Genomic DNA, 20065 nt, shown 5'->3' with positions numbered 1-20065 from the left:
TAGGACGGAATTATCATCAGCTTTAGAAGAACTTTTCCAGAGACGATTTTCCTCCATTGTTAATTCTTCAATAGTTTCAACAATAGAGGGAATTTTCCCCGGTAAAAGAGGGCCGATTTGGTGGTTTCAAATTCCGGCCTTACTCCAGTTATAAACTGGTAGAAATGCTCAGCATCGAGTTGCTTTTGGCGAAGCTCGATGTCTTCGGCACAATGCTACTTTGGTTCCAAAAGGGAAAGTTCTTCCCAAAGTTCGGACAACCCATTGTAATATTCACGAATCGTTTTGTCTTCTTGAGTCATTATTCGAACTCTTTCTTGAAGATTGCACACATGTGCAATGTATTTAAGGGAATACATATTTTTAAGGTATTCCCATGCCTTATCGGCATGATCAAACTTGGCAAGACTTGAGCACTTTTTAATGTCAACGCTATTGATAAGCTATGACATTATCTTTGCATGAGCCATTCTCCACTCTTTCCATTTCTTCTCGTAAGAGGCTAGGGCCTTGATTTTCTCTTCTTCCAATAGAGGAACCTCTTTATCTCCCTCCTTTTTAGTAAGAGATAATTTAGGTTCCGAATCAGAACCATCCACAATCCCCCATAGACCTTTTCCCCATATATGGTGCTTCATGATTGAAGCCCATGTTACATAGTTTGTATCACTTAATTTCATAGGGATGATAGTAACTTTATCATTGTCATCCATCGATTACAAAGGGAGAAAAAAAAAGGTAAAGAAGAGAAGAACAATAAAGAGAATGCGAAAAAGAAAGAGATACAATATAACAAGATGTAGAGGCTCTTCTAATGAAGTGATAAAACACCTATCTTCAAGTGGCGAAACACTTTTGCAAAGGGCACGGAAACTGAAGCAGCTTTTCTCCAAGATCTAATATTCCCGTCGCTCTGATACCATGTAATGAAATGAGAATCTTCCAACTAAGAACTTAGATTCGCAAGAAATGGTGTTTAGAAAGACACAATAGCAAAAACCCTTCAAAAGGGTATAATGGGAAACAAAAAGAAATAAAATATTCTTTTATTGAAGCAATATGAAATGCTTAAAAAGCATTACAAATGATAATTTTACAAGAGAGGGGTTTACCCCTATTTATACAAGAGCTAAGGGGAGAGCTCATAAGGATCTCTCCCTTCTAGTCGTTGGACTAGTCCAACGGCTAGAAATCTAGCCGTTGGACTAGTTCCAACGACTAGATTTTGGTTAAGTTCCAAGTGGAACTTAAGATGATACACTTCAGATAGATCAATTTTGGTGCTAAGACTAGACTGAACGGTAATTGACATTCTTTGCCACTGCCATGGTATCATAATTTACTATACAAAAGTAGCCATGACAAAGTTTATAGTTGACTAGTATAAGTCATTTGTAGCCATATGACATGACACACTTGAATTTATTAGCCAACTAGAACAATGATTCGGTATACATGCTCAGGCAACACTGGATGAGGAAGAAGAGGACGAAAGTTGAGGCTAGACTATTTGATAAGCTGTATCTACTATCTACTTTAGAACTTGAGTAGTGTAGGAGTGTCAGAGATATAAGCTGAACTTAGTTCCAATGCTCTCATATCTGAAGAAGCTGGTTTCTTAATGGCCAAGGTACTTTCAGCAAATGTTGTAGCTGCTGAAGTCCTACTTGATGCAAGTGCTCTCAAGTTTGAAGGGTCTAGTCTCTCAGTAACTAAGGTACCCCCAAAAGTGCTGTAGCTGCTAAGGTCCTATCTTTTTTTGTTGAGATTGAAACAATTATTCTTTATATTTTTTTCAAAAACATCCTTGCCTAATGGGTAATTTGCAATAATGTCCCTGCCTTATGCTTTTGTAAGTTGATCCCTACCTTTTTGTTAACTCTTGGTATAAAGTCATTAACTTCTGTTTGATCCCCTTGACGAAAGGCATTGAGTAGACAATGATGTTTCTGCCTCTAAAAAAGGATCTTTTTGCAAAATAGGAATAAGACCGAGACTTTTGTTGCAAAAAGAGTCATAAAATTATGGTTCTGCACTCACTTAGAGACCCTTTTGCAAAGAGCTAAAAAGGTACCGACCTATGTCACATGGGTGCGGGTGCGGGGGTGCGGCAAAAAATATATATATATATATATATATATATATATATATATATATATATATATATATAAAGTCCAAAAGTTGGACATAAATGACCCCGGGTGCGGTCAATGCACCCAGGCTCAGGTTGACTGCACCGGGTGCTGCACCCGCGTTGCGTCGCGTCGACGCGGGTGCGGCACCCAGTTGGCCGAGTCCCTGTGACATAGGTACAAACAATTTTGCAAAAAACTCAAAAAACGGCAGTTTTTTTTATTGGGGATTTAATGGTCATTTAGTACGACCACCTATGTCAAAGGGACTCCGCCAACTAGGTGCCGCACCCGCGTCGACGCGACGTGGGTGCGGCAACCGGTGTGGTCAACCTGACCCTGGGTGCGGTCAACGCAATGCACCCAAGGTCATTTATGTCCAACTTTTGGACTATATATATAATTTTTTATATTTTTGCCGCACCCCCACACCCAAGTTTTTTGAAAGTGCCGCACCCCCCACCCGCACCCACACCCATGTGACATAAACGACCACTTAACCATGAACACCATTTGACCATGGTTAACCTAGTGCCCTCTTGACAGAAGGATTAGTTTGAGGTAATGATAGGAAGGGTAAGGACTAAGGACTGATTTGCTAAAACTCAAAGGCAAGGATATTTCTGCAAATTGCCCATAAGTCGGACCATTATGCAGAAAGCTCTTATTCTTTATATTCCCCATCTCCTTCCAATAATGGTACTTTATTGAGCTCATGTTTCCATGCAAAAATCCCCCTCGTTGTTGTCTCAATCATCCTGTCCAAAGTAATTCTTGATCATGCAAGTACTGTATCTTTTGTCGGTTTTAGTTCTCAGTGACTTTTAGTCTCTTCAGCAATAAACTTTGCTAGGACTTTAAGTAAAGGAACAAAATTGTGCTCTATGAAGCACACCACTCCTCACATTGTCGAACTCTGGCTTCAAGGCCATAAAAAATTCTATCACTCGAGACATAAGACATAATCTTCTTACCTCTTTCTGCTTAACAAGTCTTACATTCATTACATCAGGTGCACTTAAGTAGAGTATCGGTCATGGCAATATCATCCTAAGCTGGTTGATACACCTAAGCCAAAAAGTTCCAAGCATTTTTAACATTCTCATATTTTACTACTTTAATTGCTATACTCTGCTCAAGTAACATCCATGAATTCGCCCTAGCATTATTGATATCCCATAATTTGAGCTTCTCCTCATAGTTAGCTTCGCCAATTTGGTGCAACATTTTGTTCCGTAAAGATAACCTCCAATCATCTTCGCTTTTATCAGTGTCCCAAAATGTACAGTTAGTTCTATCAAGTTTCATGGGGAACCACTTGTATATGATCATTCTTATCCATCTCCTATAAAAAGCAACTCATGTAACATAAAACACAAATAATCCAATCTTCAGCTTACCAAAAGAATCTCTAAATAATCAGCCAATGCTCCTCAGCACAAGACTTTGGGGAAAAAACAGCAAAATAAAGGCTTCTGTTCCATGTATCCCTTTACAAAACTCCTCAAAACTCAAAATCTTCACTACATCTTGTCAAACCCCTTGTACCACCCTTATTTACAAAGACAACCCTACTAGGGACAATTTAGTATCACAAAACTCTCAAAATAAGATTCAGATTCACCTTGGAAGATTTAGTTCATCCCAGATGTTTCAGAATGCAGTTTTCCGATATCCAGAAATTCAAAGAAAATATGAAACTAATTCTCCATAACTCCGGACAACATGGGGTCTGTTTGTAAATTCCTACTTTCCTATATCGATACCCAAAAGTGATATACTTCAAAAACCCCTCCAAAGTTCAAACTGACCAGTGATTTCACCCTAGGGAGATGTCACTTTCGTTTACTGCATCTATTATAGACAATCTTAAGATGATCCAATGCTCTACTCAATGCTGAAACCTCGCCTCTAATGTGTTAGTGAGCATTAAAAAGAGAGTTTTGTAATGAAATGGATTCAATCCAATAAACATGCAAGAACAAACTTCAATCAAGTAGAATACTTGATTGAATAATCGAACCACCGACACAAGGGTCAAATAATCTTTGTTATTGCATAGAAGCACTCTTGAAAGAGTGAGAAATACAAGGGCCACACAGGCCTATTTATATTACAAATGGGAGATAAAGGGGGCAGTTCCATATGCCTGCTGGTCGGCTCTACATTTGTGACAGTTGGGGGCAGCTCCAATGGCCATATGGAGCTGTCCCATCATTTTGAAAAAGAAAGATAAAAATACAAAAAATAAAAATGCAAAAAAGTAAAAAATAAAAAGGTCAGCCCCTAATGGGTTGATGCCTATTACAGGAAAAAACCGAAATACCCTTGATGAGTATTTCGGTTTACACAAGTATATATATACTAATATATATATATATATATAAAGTATATATACATATACATATATATATATCTTAACACCTCCCTTCAAACTCATGGTGGAACAACCGAGAGTTTGCCAAGTAGGATGTGAAATCTAGGTGACAGGAGCGCTTTGGTGAAGAAGTTTGCTAGTTGATACTCCGATGGAACATAAGGCAATGTAATGGTCTTCCTTAGGAATTCTTCACGAACACAATGGTAATCCATTTCAATATGTTTTGTTCTCTCATAAAATGTATGATTGCTTACAATGTATACTATGCTCTTGTTGTCACAACATAATCTGGAGGGTTTTGCGATATAGATTCCCAAAAACTCCAGTAGTTGCCGCAGCCATACTAACTCAGATGTCGTCATTGCCATGACACTATACTCAGTTTCAGTGGAAGAGAGATATCTACTACTACTTCTTGCATCACCATGAAATTAGAGAATCACCTACAAAAATACATAAACCAGTGGTTGAGTGTCAATCATCCACATCCCCTTCTCAGTCAGAATCAAAATACGCAATGACTTCTAGGGAGGAAGAGGATGACAAAAACAATCTATGCTTGATGAAATTCTTAATATATCTAATAATTTTCATTACAACCCTTATATGTACTATATTGAGAGCATGCTGAAATTGACTAACAGAGTGAATAGCGTCAAAGATATTAGGACGAGTAATAAAAAGATAAAACAAAGCTCCAATCATTTCTTTGTATGGAGTTGGATCTTGCAGAGGTTCTCCATCATCTTTCTTCAATTTTATATTTATGACTTTGAGTGTGTCAACCCGTTTTTCATATGAGAGTCTTGATTGTTCAATGATCTCTGTTGCATGCTTAGTCTGTGACAAAAAATAGCCTTGACGTGAGTAGGGTACTTCTATTCCAAGAAAATATCATAAAAAGAGAAGATCTGTCATATCCAAGTTGGCTTTAAGAATATCTTTGATATGATTAACTCTCTGCCTCTCGCCTCCTGTGATTATCATATCATATATGTAAAATAGTAATATCACAATTCCTGCATTGAAAGACTTAACAAACAACGCAGTGTCAGTAAAACAAGATTTAAAATGAAGTTGTGTCATCACATTACTGAACCTATCATACCAAGCTTTAAGAGCTTGTTTTAAACCATACAAGGCTTTTCGTAACTGAAGAGTTTTCCCAGGAGCTAAATTCAAGCCTGGTGGAGGATCCATGTAAACCTCTTAATTCAGATTACCATTCAAAAATTATTTTTTACATCCATTTGAAATATAAATCATTTTTTAATCGATGCTATAAAAATGAGAGTTTTAATAGTGGTCATTCGAGCAACTGGAGTAAACGTCCCATCATAGTCTATTCCATATTCTTGATTGTATCCTTTGGCTAGTAACCTGGCCTTCTATCTTTCTAATGTCCGATCCCATTTGGTTTTTATTTTTTAGACTCATCGACATCCTATAGTTTTCCTTTCTTTAGATAATGTTTGGATTTCTCAAGTTTTTGCTTTTTTCAAAGCTTCTAATTCATCATTCATTGCCTTAATCCATTCTTGATGATGTTTAACTTCATGGTATGTTGTTGGTTCTGAATATGAGTGTATGGCCATTAGGCATAATCTATACCTTGGTTCAAAGGAATCATAGGATACAAATCTACTAAGAGCTCTTGAAATTCTTATGAATTTTCTAAGACTAGAAGAATCTACTTCTTGATTTTGAGAATATCTTTCTAAAGCACATGGTGGATGATCTTCGGTATGTCGAGCATATGTTTGTATGTTACTGTGAGATAGATCTATACTATTAAGACCCTCATTCACATTCTCATTTACATCATGAGTGTCTTCATTTTCACTCTCATGCACATCATGAATGTTTTCACACATTTCATGTTCATTGACAAGATATAAAAGAAACGAATAATCAAAACTCTTTTGGTATTTTTCTTTGCTAAAACCAATTTCATTTTCAAGAAAAGTGACATTCCGAGAAACATATAATTTATTTCTTTTAATGTTATAACATCTATATCTCTTTTGGTTTACGACATAGCCTAAGAAAATACAATGGATTGCTTTTGGAAAAAGTTTGTCATTTTTATTGGTAAGAATAAAACATTTACATCAAAACATTCTTAACCTTTTATAATTGGGAGATGTTTTAAATAATTTTTCAATAGAAGAGGTACTTTCAATGCTTTTTGAAGGCATTCTATTTATCAAATAGACTGTCGTAAGAGTGGCTTCGGCCCAAAAAACTTTTGGAACATTCATAGACATAATAAGTGTTCTAGTGGTCTCAATAATGTGTCTATGTTTACTCTCGGCTAGTCCATTTTGTTGAGGAGTGTATGAACAAGATTTTTGATGAACAATTCCATGTAGATCAAGATAATTTTCGAACTCTTTTGACACAAATTCTCCCAAAGAATCAATTCTAAAGATTTGAATATTGGTTTTAAATTGATTCTTTATATAGTAATGAAAATTTTTAAAACAATAAAATACTTCTGATTTCTGTTTAAGAAAAAATATCCAAGAGTGTCTACTATAGTGATCTAGGAATATAACATAATAGGATACACCTCATTTGGATACAAGTCAAGCCGATCCCCATACATCCGAATGCACTAACTCAAATGGATTTTTAGATATAAAATGTCTTGGTCCAAAAGACAAAAACTTCATTTTGAAAGAAATCACCATAGTTAGTATTCAGCTGAAGGAGCAAGGAGAAGAGAGAGAGACAGAGAGAGAGATGCTAAAAAATGACAGCCACTAAAGAGATGGCTAGCCCTAATGCTTTTATTATGTAAGATATATTACAAAGGGTTTAAAATACAATCAAATAACAAAAATGCCATTAGATAAAGAAAACACTCTAAGAATAAAAAGATGCACGGATTATGATTCGATCCATATCCGATGACATCAAAACACATTTTATCACCCTTCCTCAAGTTGTGCATGATCATGGACCATAGACAACATGTTCTTTAAGAACCAAAATTGATGCTTTATTAGGCCTTTGGTGAACAAATCTGCAACTTGGCTTTCTGTACGAATGTGATGAGACTCAATCTCTTTGTCTTCAATCTTCTATCTCAATATGCTTTGTATGACCATGCTGTATAGGATTATAAGCAATGTTAATAGCACTTTGATTATCACACACCAAAAATGATTGTGAGATTCCTTCTCCAAGATCTGCAAGAAGATGTCTGATTCAAGTAGCTTTAGCTATCCTAGCTGCCATTGACCTATATTCAACTTCAGTACTGGACCTGGCGATGGCTCTTTGTTTTCTGCTACTCCATGACACCAAATTTTTTCCAATAAATATACAGTATCCAGAAACAGATCACCTTTCATCCGGATCCCCAACCCAATCCACATCAGTATAAGTGATGATCTCATGTTCCTTATTGTCAATCCAATTTCTTTGATAAAGAAGACCATCACCAATAGTTCTTTTCACAACTTCAACATGACCAGTTCTTGCTTCATGCATGAATTGAGAAACTTGATTAACAGAATATACGATGTCTGGCCTGGTAAAGATGAGATACTGAAGCATTCCAATGATACTTCGATATTTGGTCATATCATCATATAAGTCTCCATCAATAGAACTTAGTTTTTGATGCAGAATACAAGGTGTGCTCAAAAGATCATGAGTATATTCATGTTGAGTAAGAGTTAAAACATCATCTCTTCTATCCACCTCAACCCCGAGAAAATACCTTAAGTCACCAAGATCTTTCATCTTAAAATTTTACATCAATAGTTCTTTCACAATCTGTATATGACTCTTAGAACTGCCTCTAAGAATTATGTTATCAACATAGATAAGCAAAAGAGTAGTGACATCCTTATCCTTGAAAATGAAGAGAGAGTGATCAAGAGAGCATCTGTGAAAATCATAGTTTTGAATTTTGAGAGAAAAAGTCTCAAACCAAGAACGAGAGGCTTGCTTTAATCCATAAAGAGCTCTTTTCAGTTTACAGTCATAATCTTTGGGTTCTCCTTCAGCATATCCAGGATGTTGTTCCATGAAAACTTCCTGTTTTAAATCTCCATGTAAAAAGACATTTTTAACATCAAGCTGACTTAACTGCCAACCATAATCAATAAAGAGAGATATAACAACCCGTATTGTTCCCATCTTAACAACAGGACTGAAAGTTTCATCATAGTCTTGTCCATATTCTTGTATAAAACCGTGTGCCACAAGTCTTGCTTTATATCTTTCAATATATCCATCATGTTTATACTTAATCTTATAAATCCATTTGCATCCAACAACATTTTTCTTTTCAGGTCTAGGAACAATTTTTCAAGTTTGACATTCATTCATACCTTCCATTTCCTCATTCATAGCCTCTATCCATTTACGCGATTTAATGGCTAGATGAAAGTTAACTGGTTCATCATGTTTCTCTACTTGAGACATGACTAACTGAAAATCCATGGAAAAATTATGGGGACTTGTCTTCTAAAATTCCCATGGGCATACGATTAATCACATTGTCAACAATATGAAAGGCTTTTGTCCAAAGATTAATAGGAATGCTATTATCATGAAGCATACTCATGGCACTTTCAACGATATGCCGATCTTTTCTTTCAGCCACTCCATACTGTTGAGGAGTGTGTGGACAAGACACACACCTACTTGTCCTATTATTTCGAAGAAAATCAACAAAGTCATTTGAAGAATATTCACCTCCACGATCACGTTGGAAATGCACAACATTGGAAAAGAAACGATTCTTAATAAAGGCACAAAAGTCTTGAAACAATTTGAAAACTTCAGACTTATGTTTTATGAAATATATCTAGGTGAAACGAGAATAACTATCAATGAATAAAACATAATATTGACTTTCAGACGAAGAACATATAGGAGCTGGCCCCCATACATTAGAATACACAATTTTAAAACCAAGAACATGACTCTTACATAACTGTCAGCTTGAACATTTTTTAACATCTAGGACAAAATGTAAACAGGACTCGGGAATCAATTTTTTTGACACAAGTTTCTTAATGAAACCATGACTACAACGAGCCAACCGACTATGCCACAAATTTGGCTTATTACATTAAGAAAAACTAAAAACATCTTTATAACAAGACTTGAGACTCTGAGATGTCCACTTTAAAAAATAGTACTTCAAGGTAGAAGAAGAATGGGAAGTTGGATCCTCCTCGAAGATATACATGTTTCCTCGTCACTTCCCTTCAGCGAATGTCTCCTTCGTTTGAAGATCCTCAACATACATAGAAGAGTGTTAAAATGTAAACATGTCATATATATTATATATAATAATAAAACAATAATATAATATCTATATATATATATTTTTATTTTTCTTTTTTATGCTTTTTTTTTTGTAATTCAAATTGAACTACATAGTCTAGATCTCTTTAGATCTTGACTAAACCCATAGTCGTTGGACCTAGTCCAACGACTAGAAATAGAGCTGTTGGACTAGGTTCAATGACTCTATTGGAAGAGCTCTCTAAGCGCTCTTCCAAACCCTCTTCCTTCTTGTATAAATAGGGGTGAATCCCTCCTTTTTAGATAATTATTTTGAATGCTTCTTACGCATTTTTATTATCAATAAATATTTATTTATTTCTTGTTGTGTTTTTTTATACCCTTTTATGAGTTTGCTTGAAGTGTCTTTATAGACATTCTTTGGTGGATTCAAGTGCATTTGCGGAAGACCACCATTTCATTACATGGTATCAAAGCCGCAGAGACCGTAGATCTTGGAGTGCTTTCACCTTGATTTTTGTGCCTCGGTTGCAAAAGGTGTTTCATCACCTTGTTCTTCTCTCAAGAAGATTTGTTTGAAGAAAGGAGGACTTACGCTATAAAGATTTGTTTCTTTCCTCTCTCTTACTCTCTTATCTACTCTTTTTTTTTCTCTCTCTTCTCTCATCTACCTCTTTCTTAACCTTGTAAAAGATGGATGACAATGATAAGATTACCATCATACTCATGAAGCTAAATGACACCAATTATGTAATGTGGGCTTCGATTATGAAGCACCACATTTGGGGAAAAAGATTATGGGGTATAGTTGATGGTTCCGATTCAGAACCTAAACTATCTCTTACCAAAAAAGAGTTTGATAAAGAGGTTCCTCTAACGGAAGAGGAGAAGAGCAAGGCGTTAGTCACTTATAAAAAGAAATGGAAAGAGTGGAGGATAGAGCATGCAAAAATTATGTTATGGCTAATTAATATCGTAGACATTAAAAAATGCTCTAGTCTTGCTAAGTTCGAGCATGCTGATAAGGCTTGGGAATACCTTAAAATCATGTATTCCCTTAAAGATATTGCACATGTGTGTAATTTTCAAGATAAAGTTCGGACAATGACTCAAAATGACAAATCTATTCGAGAATATTACAATGAGTTGTCCGAACTTTGGGAAGAGTTGGCTCTTCTTGAACCCAAATGACATTTTGTCGAAGATATTGAGTTTTGCCAAAAGCAACTCGATATGGAACATTTCTACCAGTTTGTGAATGGTCTAAGGTCGGAGTTTGAGTCCACCAAATCGACCCTTTTACATCGTGAAAAAATCCCTTCTATTGTTGATACTATAAAAGAGCTCATTGCGGAGGAAAATAGACTTAGAAAAGGTACTCCAAAAGTTGATGATGACTCAATTCTAGCTGTGTCTAGACCGGGAAATCACACTCATACTTACAAGCCGCCTTATTTTGGAAGACAAAATAGTGACTTTGACAAAAGAAAAGTAATTTGTCATCATTGTCATGAACCATGACACTATAAGCCCCAATGTCCAAAGTTAAAAAGAAGAGAAGAAAAAAGAGTTGCATCTGTTGAATCTGAGTCAAAAGATCAAGATGCACCTATATCTATAGCTCAATTGATGAAAGTTCTTCAACCTCTTCTCAAAGGGATATCCTCCTCAACTGGAGCGACTGTTGCATCTTTCTCCGGTCCAGGTAACTTTCCTTGGCTTTTAGATTCTAGTGCTTCTTTTCACATGATCCAAATGTCAATAGTCTATCCGAATGCTGTAAAAACAGCTCAAGTGTGTCAAAAGTTTTTACAACCGATGGCACTTTTCTTGAAATAACAAGAATAGGATATTTTGAAAATTTTTAAAAATCCATTTTTTTTATTTCAGAAGTTAGATATATCCCTAAACTAAATTTGAATTTCTTATTTGTTTCACAAATATCTGATTATGGATGTAATATCTCCTTCTCTTCTCATGGTTGTTGGGTACAAGATCGCCATTCAGGGAAGCTGATTGGGGAAGGCCATAGAGAAGCAGGACTCTATTACATGGATTTTTTGGAATTACCCAAGAATGCATTTTGTTATAATGTTCAGAAATTAGAATTGAATTTATGGTACAAAAGACTTGGCCATCCTCACATATCTAAAATTCAATATTTTCTAAGTTTGGAAAATTTTTTGGCAAAATGAAAAAATCACCATTTCTTAGTAGAACTTTTGTTTCTTGACGACCACTTGAGTTAATACATTCGGATGTTTGGGGTCCCGCACCAGTTATTTCCAAAGGTGGCTATGCATATTATGTCATCTTTGTTGATGATTTTTCTAGATATACTTGGATTTATTTTCTTAAACATAAATCTGAAGTTTTTGCTAACTTTCAAATATTTCATAAAATGGTTAAAAATAAGTTTCAAAATGATATTTTCATTTTTCGCACTGATTTAGGGGTAGAGTTTATATCAAAAGAATTCAAAGACTATCTCAATTTACTTGGCATTACACATCAAAGATCATGTCCACATACTCAACAATAGAATGACCTTGTCAAACGTAAACATCGACACATTATGCAAACTACTAGGACTTTGCTAATTGCAAATCAAGTTTCCAAGAGTTTTTGGGCTGAAGCAATCCTTTTGGCCACCTACCTCATCAATAGGATGCTATCTTCCTCATTAACGAATATAACTCCAATAGAAAAACTTGTCAATTTAACTCCAGATTATTCTAGATTAAGAGTCTTTGGATGCAAATGTTTCATTTTTACTAATAAAAATCAAGGTTTTAAAACCCAGTGACTCGGGACTCGACTCGTTCTTTATTGACTCGTGACTCAGCAGGTCAACTCGGTGACTCGGACCGGGTTTTGTTAACTTTTGATTTTAAAAGAAAAACAATATATAATTTATCTCAAACCATGTTTTTCAATAAACAAGAGATGTTTTTTGGCTCCATGAAGAATCTTGGGTTGAACTGAAATAAGGAGATCGTAGCATGTGGATAAATTGTTCATTAATGAGCAATAAGTTGGAAATGTGGAATGAAAGAGCACAATTTATTCCTGTTACATAAATGCCTTTATGCATTAAAAATGCACATGCCTATAAAGAAAAGAGAAATTTTTGTTGGATGTGATAAGGCAAGGTGAGGACAATTGGTTCTGATTAAAGGGGTATAGCCTATATGAGATACAAAGAAAATATGAAGTCTGAAAGGACAAGAAAGAAGCACCAAGTAGATGTTGGAACTCTATGGATGTTAAGGCCAAAGTTATGTATGACTTTGTTCCAGTTTCTTGTCTATTATGCCTTCATAAAGATCAGGCAAAGAGGAAAGGTGTGAGGAGAAAACCAAATTCTTCCTTGTTATATAGTCATGTTAGTAAAGTTTAAAGCAAAATATTAAATGCATTTATACAAAGAAACTGCAAAAAATATAATTGTGTAGAACATAATAAAAGCAGCAATCTACTTGATCATAAAATATTAATTAGTTGTTGTTGAATCTGAAGATTGTCCTGCCTGATGCTTCTAGAAAGGATTTGCAAAAGCCTTATATTCCCTAATAGATTCAGTCTTAGAATCAACCTTCAGAGCTTCAGCCATAATGAAGAAAGCTTATGCAGGAAATGATAACACTGCTGCATTGTACGACCAAAAAAATAAAACAACTTATCAGATTGAATCTGTATATGTTATGAACCCACAGTAAGTTCGACACACTGCATAAGCTACAACACCCCACGATATTTTGAAGAATCACTACATCAGATCTGAGATTAGATCTGAACCATTCCAACCACCTCTACAGGAGCAACCAAAAAAACTCCACGTCATCTCTGACCGTGACCAAAAATTTTGTGTATTTAATCACAGCTTTGTTAGAAGCACATTTCCGATGAAGACTGCTCACGGTACAAGATTCACGACATATAAAACATTGAAACATGCGATACTCCATTTACGACAACACAGTTCCGATGAAGACTGCTCACGGTACAGGATTCACGACGTAAAAAAAAATTCAAACATGCGATACTCCATTCACGATAACCCCAGATCGATCGAAAGGTTCCAACAGAATAACAAAAATTTCTTTTCTCATCCGGATCCAGGATTAACAGTATAGGATTTTCTTCAGATTCACGACTGAATGCAGGTCTAGTTGATAAATTATTTTCAGATCAGAAAATACTAAAATCACAGCTTGTGCGCATCACGGTTGACGATACACATTCCAGATGACAGACAACTCACCGATCTCTATGGATCTGTTCCAGATCTGTGTCCCATATTTGACGATACACTATCCAGTTGATAGAGATATTACCGAGCTCTATGGATCTGACTACAGATCTATGCCTTGACTCTTGTCAGGCAATAGATCTGTTATCGGATCTATGTCACCGAAATTAAAAGAGGTAGAACACACACCTTTTTTTTTTGGCACAGATCGAACTCGGGTTCACGCTCCCACGACCTTCTGCTTCGATACCATGTGGAGAAATCCAATATTGCACAGGAACCGAGAGAGAGAGAGAAAGAGAGAGAGAGAGAGGAAGAGATAGCAGCTGAGAGGGAAAAATCGTAACTTACTTTATTAGGGCTAAACACCTCTTATTTAAATAGAGGTTTAGCCTAAAAGACAAATTACAAGAAGGTCCCTCATTATTTGTAAAATTCTAAAGAACCATCTTTTAAGAATAAATAAATAACTTTAAGAATAAAACACGACTAGTCTTAACAAGATTTAAATTTAATTTTGGTACTATTCTAATATTTGGTACGTGAAAGTTTGGTTGTTTTTGAAAAATTTCAGAACTTTTGATTTTTAAAGACGTTCCATCAGGAGTTGAAACATAAGAATTATTTGGGTTAACATGGCATTCGGATAATATAAATTCATTTGGAGTCATGAAAAGACACACTGGAATCGAGAATCCAATAAGTCTTACAAGGGTCACCACTTGTCGATACGACCGCTCCCGAGAAGGAAGAAGCTTGAGCATTGAACATTAGTTGTAGTGCCCCCATTAGTTAAGCCAAAGACAACGAGCCGATATTTTTGGAGTCATGTACATCATTTCTTTCAACCGAAGCCACTCTATTGTCATCTCTATGATAATTTTTCATTCTTTTGAGACAAAAGGGCTTGATGTGTCCCGGTTCATAACAATGATGACAATTTTGCCATCTTTTTTGTATTCATGATCTCCTCTTTTGTCACTTCTTTCATAGTTATTGTAATTTCTTCCATTCTCATTTTTTACGAAATGAGGAGGTTTATAACTTCTAGTGTGATTACTGGGCTTTGACATAGCAAGCACAGATTCTTCATCCTTTGAAATAAATGATTTCTTCAATCTATTTTCTTCCATAGTTAACTCTTCCAGAGTTTCAATTATGGTTGGTATGCCTCCTCTACGAAGAAGAGCCGACTTGGTTCCTTCAAATTTGGGTCTAAGCCCGTTAATAAATTGGTAGAAATGCTCCACTTTAATTTGATTTTCATAGAGTTCTACATCTTGAGGACAATGCCATTTTGGCTCAAGAAGAGCCAATTCACCCTAAAAGAGAGAGAGTGCATTGTAGTATTTTCTAATGCTCATTTCTCCTTGAGTTATATTCCTCACTTTGTTTTGGACATTGCATATATGAGTAATATCTTTAAGACCATATATGTCTTTAAGATATTGTCGTGCATCACTAGCGAAATCAAAATTTGCTAAACTAGAACACTTCTGGATATCCACAATTTATAAGCCATCCAATAATCTTGGAATGTCCCATCCTCCATTCTTTCCATTTTCTTTCATACTCGAAAATGACTTTGGACATTTCTTCTCCTTGCAGAGCAACTTCTTTCCAATTCTCCAATTTTGTAAGAATGAGTTTGGGTTCCTTTTCGGTGCCATCTACCAAACCCCATAGACCCTTTTCCCATATTTTAAGCTTTACTATGGATACCCGCATAACATTGTTTGTGTCGTTGAGTCGTACGGGAATAGAGATGATAACTTTCCTTTCATTCTCCATTTCTTTACAATAACGAGAATGAAAGGAAAAAGAGCAACGATACAAGATGTGAGAGATGATGCGTTTCTCAATGCAACGATCCACGATTTGTTGTTTTGCCGAGCGCACGATCCTCCTCTTGATGCTATTACGACCTTTCTCTTGAAGCTTATCGAAATAGGACTTTAAGAGTACCAAAGCTCTGATACCATGTAATGAAATGGATTCAATCCAATAAACATGGAAGAACACACTTCAATCAAGTAGAATACTTCATTGAATAGTCGAACCACCCACACAAGGGTCAAATAATCTTTGTTATTGCATAGAAGCACTCTTGAAAGAGTGAGAAATACAAGGGCCACACTGGCCTATTTATAATACAAATGAGAGCTAAAGACGACAACTCCATATGATTGTTGGGCTGCTCCACATTTGTGACCGTTGGGGGCAGCTCCAACAGCTATATAGAGCTGTTCCATCATTCTGAAAAAGAATGATAAAAATACAAAAATAAAAATGTTAAAAAGTAAAAAATAAAAAGGGGGCTGATGCCTATTACACGAAAAGACCAAAATACCCCTGATTGGTATTTTGGTTTACACAAGCACATATATATGTATATATATACATACACATATACGTATATATATCTTAACAAGTTTAAAGAGTTGGCCTCTTTATTAGGCTACTTACAACTAATGAAAAATAGTGATTAACATACCCCAAACTAAGATCATATATGCCACAATGTACATAGTAACCTGTGATCTTTAACAAACTGTTAGTTTTTTAATAGTTGGTTCTCCTATTTCATTTCAGTTAAGTGCTTTTCTTGGGGTTGGAGCTTTGTAGTTTACATGACTTGACTCCTTGTAATTGTTCATTACATGTTGTAGTTTGAGGTTCCGTACTTGGATAGTACACTAATTAGTGGATCTAGCACTGGAATCAGAAACTTAAATACCAAAAGGATAGTTCTAGTATTAAACATGACATGACTCCTTCAGAAGCAATTTCATGAGTCTCTTCTGAATGTAAGGGATGAATGTACAGTAGCTGCTTCAAGATTTTCAAACAGTGTTTATCTCCATCAAAGAGTGAATATGGTGGTCCTAGCTTAGCTATTGCCATCCTGTTCAAGGTGTACATGCAGGGTACTGTGATCCTATAAGAAACAGATCATAAAGATGATATGAGTGAATAGTCATGGTAATGCTGCGGCAAATTGACCTGCTGATATGTGCTGGTGTAATGATCATATGGAGAGTTTGCTTTTTGAATTGGTTAGGCTACATGGAATCTGTTTCCAGATTTCATGATTCGTAAATGTTTAGCCATTTACATAATCCCAATTGTTTCGTTGGATTCAGCAGATTTAAGAGGTAGATTAATGTTTTTTGAAATTCTACGTAAGGTGTAATACCCAGATTGCTCCAGCCCCAAATATGTGGATCTGGTCCAAGTTTGCCTTGTGCCTGAAATGTAGCCAAATGGTTAGGCTATAATGGTGTTTGTTTGCATGTTTATGAGATGACATAGTTGAATTGGTTGGTCCGTTTATTGAACAAGTGATTTGTCATCCTAGGCTATTAGGTATAAGCTCGCACCCAGACTGAAAAGACTTGACAATGCAGTGGAAGGAGCTCACTATTGGTTGTGTCCGAGGCGCAGGCTTGTGCCTGTAGTTCTAAATGGTGTTGGTGTATCATATCTGTAGCTGTCATATGAAATATCATTAATAGTGTCGATCATTAGCATTGCATTCTCTTACTGTAGTGCCTTGTTCAAAACAGCATCTCTATTCTCCACCAATTGTCTACACTCTACAGTCTACACGTTAGTTCTGGCCTATAAGTGAGTTATTTCTTTTTATCATTTCTGTTCTGCACGTTAGCTATGGAAGTTACACCTTGTTAAACACATCATCATTGGCTGATGCTTCAAAAATATCTAAGTCGTCACTAGGGATGCCAATGGGTCAGATCCAGGATGGAGGCTTTGCAATTTTTGGCTGTTCCAAATCCGATCGGATCCAACTCATGTACTTAGCTGTTCTGGATCCAAACCATTTGCATCCCTAGCTGTCACAAATGTGTCGAAAATGAAAATTATATTGGTCCTTTGGATAAGTTTGTTTTGGACTTTTAGTGATTACTGAAAAACACATGTTCAATGTTGCTGTTTGTGCATTGGATTGTACATGTAAACTCCATTCGTGCATTTCCACTTGATGGTTGGCATAATAGGTCTTCACTGCTGGCTTTCCAGTTGTTACTTGTTGGTAGACAATTGAAGTTCTCATATTTACGTGCTCGTTTGAGGAATGCCATTGTTCTTTGACTTTATTTTCAACAGCAAGCTGCACTTGTGTTGAATGCATCCCGCCGGTTCCGTTACACACTAGATTTGAAAAAGGAAGAAGAAAAGGAGCACACAAGAAGAAAAATAAGGGCCCATGCTCAAGCAATAAGAGTTAGTGCTGATCTTTAAACAACATATGTTTTCATCATGAACATCTTTGTTCTGCTTTCTGAACCTTGTTATTCTTGACATGTCAGGCAGCATTTTTGTTCAAGGAGGCTGGGAAATCAAATGCCCCCCATTGTATGGTTTGCAGTTTGCGATCCAGTTTCTTATCTATATTTATGACATATACTTTAATGTCATGTTAACTATGTCACACGGGCACTTAGCATGTGGATTCCGTGTTGTCATGACATGACACTCGGACACACAATGACACTTCACGGATATGGGCAAAATGGTGTTGAACACACTTAACACTGTGCCATTAAATTTATCTATTTCCTTTTAAGATCTTGTATTCACTTGTGTACTTTCCCTTTAAAAATTTCTCATCAATTTAGATTTTATCTTAATTTCAACTTAGTTTTATTATTTGTTGTTTTCAATTTTAGCGATTTAGAATTGTTGCTCAAGCATTTGCACTTGAGATGATATTCATCTTTTATTATTTCATGTTAAGATATACACACAGACATACTGAAACATTATTTCATGTTAAGATATACACACAAACACACACATTTGTGTGTGTAGAGTATAAACATGAAGGCACAACAAGCGAGTGTCACAAACGTTGATCTTGGATGTTCTTGGCAAGGGAATATCTAGGGATATTTTTGATAATTTTGATATTCTTGAGAAAACATTGATGGGATGAAATAGTAAAATAAAAGGCACATGGACAGGAAAGAAAAATTATAGAAGAAAATACAAATTAAGCTGCAGCCTGATGAGTTCATAATGATGTCATGATAAAATTTTGAGAAATGTTAAATAAAGAATGCATGTATAGAGAGACAGTTAGGAACAACACCTTAAAGCTTGGTTATGGGTTGGTTGTTGGGGTGCTTTAGCAATGCCATTCTGGGCAAGCTGTAGGTGATGATGGCCTTACAATAGCCAGCTAGAGTTAGGTGGTGGTGTAGCATTTCAGAGTCATTTTCTAGTAAAAGGCCATTGTTGGGGAATGTTTAGAGGTTTGGGGCTTTGTGCATATTTAGGGATCTTGAGTGTGGATGTAGTCCTTTGGGTGCTAGGGGCAAGGCTGGTCTATGGAGGTGGTGGCCACCACCAAAAGAGCGTTCATTGCCTCTCTAGCTAGTTATTTGTGGGTCACGATTGTCCTCTCATTGAATCCAACCCAAGACGGTGTGACTCTTGGGTAGCAAGATTAGCAGGTGACGATATGAGATCTAACATTAACAGGGGCCTCCTTTGTGTGGACCTTATGACAATAATGCTCTCATGAGTGACAGTAGGTAGACGTGCTATATGACATAGGTATGGTATACATTCAGATACATGAGAATTTGTAAAAGACTGGTTCAGTGTGGGTGTCTATATATATATATATGATAAAAATGGCCGCATCCCCGTATTCACAGCCGTACCCATGTGACAGGTAAGATAAGAAGGTAGGTAAAAATCACAGGGTAATACGAAATCTAGAAATTTCAGTGAATAAAAAACATACATTAATTTCAACAGACTAGAAGAAAAAGACACAATTGAGAATAAAAAACATACATTATTATGGAAACCTAGTAAGAAATCAGAGGAAAATATAAGAAAAGGAGATTTAAGACCCAAGAAAAAAAAGAGGGAAAGAATTGGGTTTGGAAATTTGGTTGAGACAAAGAAATCAAATTTCACCAAACATACCTTGTTTAGTTTCAATCTTTTATCCTAAGCTCTGATACGATCATAAGTTTCACCATAGTACCAGAAGGT

At 36.0% G+C, this 20065-nt stretch overlaps 1 protein-coding gene across 2 annotated transcripts in view; it reads left to right on the top strand.

The window, feature by feature from the left end:
- Positions 1 to 20065, top strand: part of LOC149851219 (calcium-transporting ATPase 5, plasma membrane-type-like) — a 217144-nt gene that overhangs the window by 12709 nt on the left and 184370 nt on the right. For both annotated transcript variants that reach the window (XR_016430781.1, XM_089999263.1), the window contains exons 2-3: positions 18164 to 18280; positions 18367 to 18412. Coding sequence is in view for 1 of the 2 variants with exons in the window: in XM_089999263.1 (XP_089855389.1) it covers positions 18164 to 18280; positions 18367 to 18412 (163 nt within the window). In the remaining variant the exon portion in view is untranslated. The remainder of the gene's footprint in view (positions 1 to 18163; positions 18281 to 18366; positions 18413 to 20065) is intronic.

This window comes from Nuphar pumila, chromosome 1 (genome assembly GCF_984573655.1).
Source record: "Nuphar pumila chromosome 1, dmNupPumi1.hap1.1, whole genome shotgun sequence".
NCBI classification, from domain to species: domain Eukaryota; kingdom Viridiplantae; phylum Streptophyta; class Magnoliopsida; order Nymphaeales; family Nymphaeaceae; genus Nuphar; species Nuphar pumila.
The sequence above is the reverse complement of the archived record's forward strand: the minus strand, read 5'-3'. Positions and strand labels throughout refer to the sequence as shown.